We start from the raw sequence: 12,224 nt of genomic DNA, 5'->3' as shown, positions 1-12,224 counted from the left end.
GGGGCGATTGCATCACCTACAGATTGAATGACCTCTGTGTATTGTCCTGAAGGTGCACTCCATTTACTCCAGGTACAACTCTACTAAATGAAAATCCAGGTTTGGGAACTTGGAGGATATACTTCTTGTCAAGCTGATGGCTACCTTATGAGCATGTTTAAAGGGGATGTCCCTGCAGCGCCCCAGAGACCTGGTCGTTGCAGTATGACGCTCTGCCGCTAAGGGGAGTGATGGTACGTCTGATGGCACTAAAGGAGTTCTCTGATCAGGTCTCACCAGCACACATTACACTTCACACTCCGGCCACTAGGGGGAGAAAAAGGTTTTATTTATTAGGCCACTCCTCACACTGGTAAAACTAGGGGTTGGATAGGCAGTTAGTCAGAAGCTGACTGGGTTGGATTCAGGCAACATCCCGTGGCAGGGGGTGTTGCAGGGAGAAGATTCAGGGGGGGTCCCTGTCAGGCGTGGGAACCTGGCAGGTACCTAGCGACCAGAATAGAACGCTACGGAACCGCGCCTGCACACCCGGCGGCGGTATCCTAAGAAAGACACGAAGCGAAGGATATTGTAGACAGTGAGAAACGAGATCAAGCACAAAGGAGAACCAGTAGGAGTCGTGCCCGGAGAACGGCAACATCCTACTGAGGCGCGTAGCCGGTGGCCGGAACACCGAGGAAGTAACTGACTCTAGGCCTTACTTCAAACTCCGCAGGACAGTTAATTATAGGTTGGCTGTCTACCTTACATCACCTAAGCAGACATAGGGGGCAACGCGTGGAGAGGGGCATCTCTAGGGTCCCGTCAAACGGGTGCGTCCTAGCCATAACATACCTGGGGGACGGAGAACTAGAAAGGTCTGGAACGAATTAGAAAGAACGAACGAACGAGAACAGAAGTTGTGAGGACTATTCCGAATGCTCAGCAGGGTAGCACTACAACACACAGGCGCTAGTGGTAGGCAACGATTTCCACCTGCAAAGGGAACTCTGGATTTGCCCATTGGACCGGCCGGTCTCTGATAGCCCTGTTAAGCGTGCTCTGGATTGAAGATCCTGAAGTCTTCAGTAAAGAGGTAAAGAGACTGCAACCCTGTGTCCTCGTTATTGACTGCACCTCACACCATTACCATCTACCTTACTGGGAAGCCCTGGGGACATACTTCACCTGTGGGAAGGTATACCATCTAGCTGCCATCACATCACCCCAGCGGACCCCGGGCAGCGTCGGTCGCCCTGACCGAACACCACAGGTGGCGTCATGAAACCTTGACAAACTACCATCACCCTTTTATTGGACATCCCTTCGCAGGGTCACGGACCGGGTCCAGCCACCGTGGCAACCCCAGAACCGAGACAGAAAGGACCGGTACTGAGTAACCTGTGGCCCTGTGTCTGGGGGCGCTCCATGCCAACTATTAAATATCATGATAACTGCCCAAAACTATCAGTAAATGAACAAGATATTCTCTGACATTATGGCGCCACCTGGTGTTTAAAGTGTATAACGATTTGACCACCCATAGAATTGATTAGATGAGTCTTATCTAATTTAAGTAAGAGACTAGTGCATATTGCAATTTTTTTCACACGCAGATTGGGTCAGTAAAAAAAGAAAAGATAAATGGCTCATCTGCACTGTCCCATTGAATAAAGTTGGTCCAAGTACTGTTTGTTTTTTTTGTTTGTTTTTTTACAGACAGCACTCAGACTGAAAATACGGTCGTGTGAATGAGCCCTAACACAGAAGTGAGTGGGAGAGCAGTCCAGCCTCAGCAGGAGTTCTGATGGACTTTTATTAGATGGACTTTTATTAGGCTTGCAAGGCACTCGGCAGCCCTGATGACATTGCATGGCCAGGACACCAGTATCATTGCATTAGGCCCATCCTCTTCATTAGAATAAAAGATTTGTATGATACCTGCCGATTATCCACATATCCTAGCATCTACCAACGTAACATCATCTGCCCTCATGTAATCTCCAGTCCTCAAAAGACCTCCTCCTCTCCTCCACGCTTATTCGCTCCTCACCCAATTGCCTCCAAGACTTCTCCCGAATATCCCCCATCCTCTGGAATTCTGTGCCCCAACAAGTCCAATTATCTACCACATTTGGATCCTTTAGATGGAAAACCCACTTCTTCCAGAAAACCTACAGCCTGCACTGACCCGCGCTGCCACCTCAACACCATCGGAGCTACCGCAACCCCCCGACCTATTGTCTCCTTCACCACCATCCTGTAAAATGTAAGCCCGCAAGGGCAGGGTCATCTCCCCTATGTAGCAGTCTACCATTGTTAACTTGTCTACTGTAAGTGATATTTGTATTTTGTATGTAACCCCTTCTCATGTACAGCGCCATGGAATTAATGGTGCTATATAAATAAATAATAATCTGCGCCAATCACCTTCTGATGAGGGAGTGGCACAAGAGAACCCTTATAACTCAATGGTTACAACAGTGTATGATTTGTATAAACTGTGACCCCAATTCATCAGCTCTGGGGGGGTTTGTTTTTCATAGGTTGTTTTCCTATCTTGCTTTTCTGTTTTTGCTGGTGAAATCTGAGCCAAATTCATCGATTTTCGTTGATGTTTGAGGAAAATGGCACAAATGAAAAGATATTTATATGCCTCGCAACAACCAGAAACATCTGGATAATGAAACTCATTCACATTGTAAAACAAACCCCAAAAATTACAAGTACAGAAAGAAAGCTAGGAAAAACAAATGATAGGAAAGCCAGAATGAAATTAGAACAAAAAATAAAAATGCCTGCAAACTGTTACACCAACAAAAGGAACAGAAAGCATGATGAACTGGGACCTGTGACTTATATTCTCTGACGTTATCCACAAAATACGATTATTCCCAAACCCTGTGTCACATCTGCAAGGGTCCGTGAAGCTTACAAGGTCACCAATGATCACCAGCTCACTAGCAAACATATCTACATATGTCAGATTTGCATCATCGCATATGACACCACATAAAATATGAATTTGCCACAAACACATCAGCTCCTAACCTGATGTTATCACTTCCTTTCCTTCTGATTTCCTCAGCCATTTGCTTGTGCAGGCGCAGCTGTTGCAGCAGTTCAGACTCCACTTGTTTTTGTTGGGAAGGATAGGTTGATGCCACTGCAGATGCTGCATCCGATAGTTCTTTGCTCCCTGGCTTCTCCCTACAAGAAAGAGGCAAATAGCATCAGGTCACATTGAAGTCTGTACAAATGTAAATGGAAAAAAAAAAGAAAAACAAAAGTTACAAAAGTTGCAAAAACAAAAGTACTTTACAATATGGATTTCAGCGCAGCTTGCACACTCATCGGTCTGCATCACATGTAGTAGATGAGGTTTCAGCACCCCTGTTTACCGCATATACTCGAGTATAAGCCAAGATTTTCAGCCCAAATTTTTGGGCTGAAAGTGCCCCTCTCGGCTTATACTCGAGTCACGGTGGGCGGCAGGATCGGCGGGTGAGGGCGCTGAGGCATACTCACCTAGTCCCGGCGCTCCTGACGCTGCCCCTGCCTGTCACACTGTCTCCGGGTGCCGCAGCTCTTCCCCTGTACAGCGGTCACGTGGGACCCCTCATTAGAGAAATGAATATGGACTCCACTCACATAGGGGTGGAGCCGCATATTCATTGCTCTGAGCGGTGCCAGTGACCGCTGACAGGAAGAGCTACGGCACCCGAAGACAGTGTGACAGGCAGGGGGAGCGTCAGGAGCGCCGGGACTAGGTGAGTATTTTATATTCACCTGTCCGCGTTCCACCCGCCGGGCGCTGCTCCATCTTCCCGACGCCGCTGTCTTCGCGTCCTCTTGCACTGACTGTTCAGGTCAGAGGGCGCGATGACGCATATAGTGTGCGCGGCGCCCTCTGCCTGATCAGTCAGTGCAGAGAGACGCCGGGACGAGACGCTGAGGAGCTGCAAGCAAGAGAGGCGAGTATGGCATTTTTTTTTTTATTATTGCAGCAGCAGCAGCAATGGCAGAGCTTTATACGGAGCATCTATGGGGCAAAAATGAACGGTGCAGAGCACTATATGGCACAGCTATGGGGCAATAATGAACGGTGCAGAGCACTATATGGCAGAGCTATGGGGCAATAATGAACGGTGCAGAGCACTATATGGCAGAGCTATGGGGCAATAATGAACGGTGCAGAGCACTATATGGCAGAGCTATGGGGCAATAATGAACGGTGCAGAGCACTATATGGCACAGCTATGGGGCAATAATGAACGGTGCAGAGCACTATATGGCACAGCTATGGGGCAATAATGAACAGTGCAGAGCACTATATGGCAGAGCTATGGGGCAATAATGAACGGTGCAGAGCACTATATGGCAGAGCTATGGGGCAATAATGAACGGTGCAGAGCACTATATGGCACAGCTATGGGGCCATAATGAACGGTGCAGAGCACTATATGGTATGGCACAGCTATGGGGCAATAATGAACGGTGCAGAGCACTATATGGCACAGCTATGGGGCAATAATGAACGGTGCAGAGCACTATATGGTACAGCTATGGGGCAATAATGAACGGTGCAGAACACTATATGGCACAGCTATGGGGCAATAATGAACGGTGCAGAGCACTATATGGCACAGCTATGGGGCAAGAATGAACGGTGCAGAGCACTATATGGCACAGCTATGGGGCAATAATGAACAGTGCAGAGCACTATATGGCAGAGCTATGGGGCAATAATGAACGGTGCAGAGCACTATATGGCAGAGCTATGGGGCAATAATGAACGGTGCAGAGCACTATATGGCACAGCTATGGGGCCATAATGAACGGTGCAGAGCACTATATGGTATGGCACAGCTATGGGGCAATAATGAACGGTGCAGAGCACTATATGGCACAGCTATGGGGCAATAATGAACGGTGCAGAGCACTATATGGCACAGCTATGGGGCAAGAATGAACGGTGCAGAGCACTATATGGCACAGCTATGGGGCAATAATGAACGGTGCAGAGCACTATATGGCACAGCTATGGGGCAAGAATGAACGGTGCAGAGCACTATATGGCAGAGCTATGGGGCAATAATGAACGGTGCAGAGCACTATATGGCACAGCTATGGGGCAATAATGAACGGTGCAGAGCACTATATGGCAGAGCTATGGGGCAATAATGAACGGTGCAGAGCACTATATGGCACAGCTATGGGGCAATAATGAACGGTGCAGAGCACTATATGGCAGAGCTATGGGGCAATAATGAACGGTGCAGAGCACTATATGGCAGAGCTATGGGGCAATAATGAACGGTGCAGAGCACTATATGGCACAGCTATGGGGCAATAATGAGCAGTGCAGAGCACTATATGGCACAGCTATGGGGCCATAATGAACGGTGCAGAGCACTATATGGTATGGCACAGCTATGGGGCAATAATGAACGGTGCAGAGCACTATATGGCACAGCTATGGGGCAATAATGAACGGTGCAGAGCACTATATGGCACAGCTATGGGGCAATAATGAACAGTGCAGAGCACTATATGGCAGAGCTATGGGGCAATAATGAACGGTGCAGAGCACTATATGGCAGAGCTATGGGGCAATAATGAACGGTGCAGAGCACTATATGGCACAGCTATGGGGCCATAATGAACGGTGCAGAGCACTATATGGTATGGCACAGCTATGGGGCAATAATGAACGGTGCAGAGCACTATATGGCACAGCTATGGGGCAATAATGAACGGTGCAGAGCACTATATGGCACAGCTATGGGGCAATAATGAACAGTGCAGAGCACTATATGGCAGAGCTATGGGGCAATAATGAACGGTGCAGAGCACTATATGGCAGACCTATGGGGCAATAATGAACGGTGCAGAGCACTATATGGCACAGCTATGGGGCCATAATGAACGGTGCAGAGCACTATATGGTATGGCACAGCTATGGGGCAATAATGAACGGTGCAGAGCACTATATGGCACAGCTATGGGGCAATAATGAACGGTGCAGAGCACTATATGGTACAGCTATGGGGCAATAATGAACGGTGCAGAACACTATATGGCACAGCTATGGGGCAATAATGAACGGTGCAGAGCACTATATGGCACAGCTATGGGGCAAGAATGAACGGTGCAGAGCACTATATGGCACAGCTATGGGGCAATAATGAACGGTGCAGAGCACTATATGGCACAGCTATGGGGCAATAATGAACGGTGCAGAGCACTATATGGCAGAGCTATGGGGCAATAATGAACGGTGCAGAGCACTATATGGCACAGCTATGGGGCAATAATGAACGGTGCAGAGCACTATATGGCAGAGCTATGGGGCAATAATGAACGGTGCAGAGCACTATATGGCACAGCTATGGGGCAATAATGAACGGTGCAGAGCACTATATGGCACAGCTATGGGGCCATAATGAACGGTGCAGAGCACTATATGGTATGGCACAGCTATGGGGCAATAATGAACGGTGCAGAGCACTATATGGCACAGCTATGGGGCAATAATGAACGGTGCAGAGCACTATATGGCACAGCTATGGGGCAATAATGAACGGTGCAGAGCACTATATGGCACAGCTATGGGGCAATAATGAACGGTGCAGAGCACTATATGGCACAGCTATGGGGCAAGAATGAACGGTGCAGAGCACTATATGGCACAGCTATGGGGCAAGAATGAACTGTGCAGAGCACTATATGGCAGAGCTATGGGGCAATAATGAACGGTGCAGAGCACTATATGGCAGAGCTATGGGGCAATAATGAACGGTGCAGAGCACTATATGGCAGAGCTATGGGGCAATAATGAACGGTGCAGAGCACTATATGGCAGAGCTATGGGGCAATAATGAACGGTGCAGAGCACTATATGGCACAGCTATGGGGCAATAATGAACGGTGCAGAGCACTATATGGCAGAGCTATGGGGCAATAATGAACGGTGCAGAGCACTATATGGCAGAGCTATGGGGCAATAATGAACGGTGCAGAGCACTATATGGCACAGCTATGGGGCCATAATGAACGGTGCAGAGCACTATATGGTATGGCACAGCTATGGGGCAATAATGAACGGTGCAGAGCACTATATGGCACAGCTATGGGGCAATAATGAACGGTGCAGAGCACTATATGGTACAGCTATGGGGCAATAATGAACGGTGCAGAGCACTATATGGTATGGCACAGCTATGGGGCCATAATGAACGGTGCAGAGCACTATATGGTATGGCACAGCTATGGGGCAATAATGAACGGTGCAGAGCACTATATGGCACAGCTATGGGGCAATAATGAACGGTGCAGAGCACTATATGGTACAGCTATGGGGCAATAATGAACGGTGCAGAGCACTATATGGCACAGCTATGGGGCAATAATGAACGGTGCAGAGCACTATATGGCACAGCTATGGGGCAATAATGAACGGTGCAGAGCACTATATGGCACAGCTATGGGGCAATAATGAACGGTGCAGAGCACTATATGGCACAGCTATGGGGCAATAATGAACGGTGCAGAGCACTATATGGCACAGCTATGGGGCAATAATGAACGGTGCAGAGCACTATATGGCAGAGCTATGGGGCAATAATGAACGGTGCAGAGCACTATATGGCACAGCTATGGGGCAATAATGAACGGTGCAGAGCACTATATGGCAGAGCTATGGGGCAATAATGAACGGTGCAGAGCACTATATGGCAGAGCTATGGGGCAATAATGAACGGTGCAGAGCACTATATGGCAGAGCTATGGGGCAATAATGAACGGTGCAGAGCACTATATGGCACAGCTATGGGGCAATAATGAACGGTGCAGAGCACTATATGGCAGAGCTATGGGGCAATAATGAACGGTGCAGAGCACTATATGGCACAGCTATGGGGCAATAATGAACGGTGCAGAGCACTATATGGCACAGCTATGGGGCAATAATGAACGGTGCAGAACACTATATGGCACAGCTATGGGGCAATAATGAACGGTGCAGAGCACTATATGGCACAGCTATGGGGCAATAATGAACGGTGCAGAGCACTATATGGCACAGCTATGGGGCAATAATGAACGGTGCAGAGCACTATATGGCACAGCTATGGGGCAATAATGAACGGTGCAGAACACTATATGGCACAGCTATGGGGCAATAATGAACGGTGCAGAGCACTATATGGCACAGCTATGGGGCAAGAATGAACGGTGCAGAGCACTATATGGCACAGCTATGGGGCAAGAATGAACGGTGCAGGGCACTATATGGCACAGCTATGGGGCAAGAATGAACGGTGCAGAGCACTATATGGCACAGCTATGGGGCAAGAATGAACGGTGCAGAGCACTATATGGCACAGCTATGGGGCAAGAATGAACGGTGCAGAGCACTATATGGCACAGCTATGGGGCAAGAATGAACGGTGCAGGGCACTATATGGCGCAGTTATGGGGCAAGAATGAACGGTGCAGAGCACTATATGGCACAGCTATGGGGCAATAATGAACAGTGCAGAGCACTATATGGCACAGCTATGGGGCAATAATGAACGGTGCAGAGCACTATATGGCACAGCTATGGGGCAATAATGAACAGTGCAGAGCACTATATGGCACAACTATGGGGCAATAATGAACGGTGCAGAGCACTATATGGCACACCTTTCTATGGTACATCTATGGGGCAATAATGAACGGTGCAGAGCACTATATGGCACACCTTTCTATGGTACATCTATGGGGCAATAATGAACAGTGCAGAGCACTATATGGCACACCTTTCTATGGTACATCTATGGGGCAATAATGAACGGTGCAGAGCATTATATGGCAGAGCTATGGGGCCATAATGAACGGTATGGAGCATCTATTTTTATTTTTGAAATTCACCGGTTGCTGCTGCATTTTCCACCCTAGGCTTATACTCGAGTCAATAAGTTTTCCCAGTTTTTTTGTGGCAAAATTAGGGGGAGGTCGGCTTATACTCGAGTATATACGGTACATCTTTCTGAAAATTCACACACAGATTTTTAAGTGCACCATTACAAAAAAAATGCTGCAGAAATAAGTAGCATGCTACACAATACTGTGAATCTTGTATGAAAAAGCCAATGATTAGTCACCTTAGTGTTAATGCGGCTAATTCTCCTGTCAGTCTACTATAAAATAAAAGCTGCAGTAAGTCTCGAAATCCTCGGTCCACTACTGCATAGGAGTGCAACAACGGAGCATAAAGAAATTACATTTCAGATGTGCAATTTCAGAACTTGTGAACACACCCCAGCTCAAAATGTAATTCAGGCCCTTTAAAGGGTTAACACTGATGCATATCCACCGGATAAGCCAAAAATGCATCAAAGATGAGCGTCCTACAGCTGAGATCTAGAACTACGGCGTCACATACCACTGTCAGAGCGGAGGTGGTCGAACAAGGAAAGCGCTCTCCATTACTTTCTATGCTGAGCAATGTTCGGCGCTCCCATGTGCGGCTACTTCATAGAACAATAAAGCCCTTTTCTAGATAGAAGTGGATCCAATTGGTGAGACCCACATCTATCAGATGTTGATGGCAAATCCTGTGCTTATGACGTAAATTTAACAAAATGGGAATTCCCCTTTAATCTTCATAGTTCTACACCAGAAGCATCATCAGGACAAATCTCTTACTCTGGGTGACTTTCCTCTGCAACCATCTGGAACATTCTGCTGGCGCTTTCTATGTTGTCTGGATTCTCTTGACTTTGCAGTTTGGGATTTTTCTTCTTTAACGCCTGGAATGTCTTCTTTGAGGTCACTTCAACTTTCATGCCACTTAGCAGGGCAGCGAGGCCATTCGGCTCGGGTTGTTTGGATGAATCATCCTTGTGCGCTGTCTTGTTCTCAGCTTCATCAGATGGCTTGCCTGTGCCTTTGTCTTCAGGGGGAGATTTCTCAGACCAGAGGACATTGCCAACAGAGAGTCGTCTACAGGCCAGATCCAGAAATCTACAGGAACAAGACCGGAACATGCAAGTCATAACAGTACAAGCTCCAGTACCCATACCACACAGCAGGCCCACCGGTGCCAGCACCTACACTGCACTGCAGGGTCACTGGCCCCAGCATCCACACATCACTGCAGGCCCACCAGTGCCAGAAACCCCCACACTGCGGGCTCACTGGCACCAGCACCCACAACGCACTGCAGGCCCACCAGTGCCAGAAACCCCCACACTGCGGGCTCACTGGCACCAGCACCCACAACGCACTGCAGGCCCACCAGTGCCAGAAACCCTCTCACTGCGGGCTCACTGGCACCAGCGCCCACACCGCACTGCAGGCCCACCAGTGCCAGAAACCCCCACACTGCGGGCTCACTGGCACCAGCACCCACACTGCACTGCAGGCCCACCAGTGCCAGAAACCCCCACACTGCGGGCTCACTGGCACCAGCGCCCACACCGCACTGCAGGCCCACCAGTGCCAGAAACCTCCACACTGCGGGCTCACTGGCACCAGCACCCACACCGCACTGCAGGCCCACCAGTGCCAGAAACCCCCACACTGCGGCCTCACTGGCACCAGCGCCCACACCGCACTGCAGGCCCACCAGTGCCAGAAACCCCCACACTGCGGGCTCACTGGCACCAGCGCCCACACCGCACTGCAGGCCCACCAGTGCCAGAAACCCCCTCACTGCGGGCTCACTGGCACCAGCACCCACACCGCACTGCAGGCCCACCAGTGCCAGAAACCCCCACACTGCGGGCTCACTGGCACCAGCGCCCACACCGCACTGCAGGCCCACCAGTGCCAGAAACCCCCTCACTGCGGGCTCACTGGCACCAGCGCCCACACCGCACTGCAGGCCCACCAGTGCCAGAAACCCCCTCACTGCGGGCTCACTGGCACCAGCACCCACACCGCACTGCAGGCCCACCAGTGCCAGAAACCCCCTCACTGCGGGCTCACTGGCACCAGCGCCCACACCGCACTGCAGGCCCACCAGTGCCAGAAACCCCCTCACTGCGGCCTCACTGGCACCAGCACCCACACCGCACTGCAGGCCCACCAGTGCCAGAAACCCCCACACTGCGGGCTCACTGGCACCAGCGCCCACACCGCACTGCAGGCCCACCAGTGCCAGAAACCCCCTCACTGCGGGCTCACTGGCACCAGCACCCACACCGCACTGCAGGCCCACCAGTGCCAGAAACCCCCATACTGCGGGCTCACTGGCACCAGCACCCACACCGCACTGCAGGCCCACCAGTGCCAGAAACCCCCTCACTGCGGGCTCACTGGCACCAGCACCCACACCGCACTGCAGGCCCACCAGTGCCAGAAACCCCCTCACTGCGGGCTCACTGGCACCAGCACCCACACCGAGCAGCAGTCTCAGTGGCGCCAGCTCGTACATGCCACACTGCCCAATGCACGCGGTAACATTCACACCACACTGCGGTTACTCCTCACTGTGGACTCACTGATTTTCAGAACATTATGGAGGCCACAGAGCGGGATACAGGGTTAACCCTCTGTGTACTGCACTCCTCTCAGCACCATCATGGCCTGATGATATGAGTCTCACAGACAATGGTGAATTTAAAAACGAAGTGACAGGGAATAACTGAATGCAACACAATCATTTCCAATGATCCACAGCCCTGGGTTCAGAGAAGCCCCCTGCACCCCGCCGCCGTCCTCCCCCGGGGCTGCTGTCATGGAGGCTCCTACCTGAGGCCTGTGAGGCGCCGACAGGAGATGATGCCGCCTCCGTACAGCGACAGCACAGCCCGCCGATACATCTCCAGCCCGCACTGCACACAGCGTGACCCTGACCTGGGGGAACACAAAGAAGAGCGCACGCGTCCTGCACCATGGATGCCCCGGCTGGGAACATGCGCTCGGTGAAAGGTTCCCCCTGTGGGATGGTGCACGTCACGGCACAGGAGAGAGACGCCGCATCTCAGGATGGCGACAAAAAGGCTCATACGGGCGACAAGTCCTTCACGATCATTGCCTATAAAGGGTTAATGATGGAAGCACAGGATAGTCCTGCAGCATGACCACATAGACAGTACTGTGTGGTAGGAGGCAGGACGCTGAGCTGCCCACACATCCCCACACAGCACATAGTGGCTGCGAAAGGATCCCCCTCATGTTATCCCTTGTGTCTGCCCACCACCTGTAATTGCTCCACCAATAATGCCTCTCAGCTGGGTCTTGGTACCTGGTGG

General features: G+C 50.6%; 1 protein-coding gene across 1 annotated transcript in view; it reads right to left on the bottom strand.

Annotated features, from left to right (window-relative positions):
* MRPS31 (mitochondrial ribosomal protein S31) overlaps positions 1 to 11,894 on the bottom strand; it is a 78,902-nt gene extending 67,008 nt beyond the window's left edge. The window contains exons 1-3 of the mRNA XM_069758911.1: positions 11,722 to 11,894; positions 9,673 to 9,990; positions 3,031 to 3,189 (exon numbers count right to left, since the gene is read on the bottom strand). Coding sequence (XP_069615012.1) covers positions 3,031 to 3,189; positions 9,673 to 9,990; positions 11,722 to 11,792 — 548 coding nt within the window. The 5' untranslated portion in view covers positions 11,793 to 11,894. The remainder of the gene's footprint in view (positions 1 to 3,030; positions 3,190 to 9,672; positions 9,991 to 11,721) is intronic.
* Between the last annotated feature and the right edge of the window lie 330 nt (positions 11,895 to 12,224).

This window comes from Ranitomeya imitator, chromosome 3 (assembly GCF_032444005.1).
Source record: "Ranitomeya imitator isolate aRanImi1 chromosome 3, aRanImi1.pri, whole genome shotgun sequence".
In the NCBI taxonomy this organism is placed as follows: domain Eukaryota; kingdom Metazoa; phylum Chordata; class Amphibia; order Anura; family Dendrobatidae; genus Ranitomeya; species Ranitomeya imitator.
Note: the sequence above shows the minus strand (reverse complement) of the source record. Positions and strands in the feature narration are given on the sequence as shown.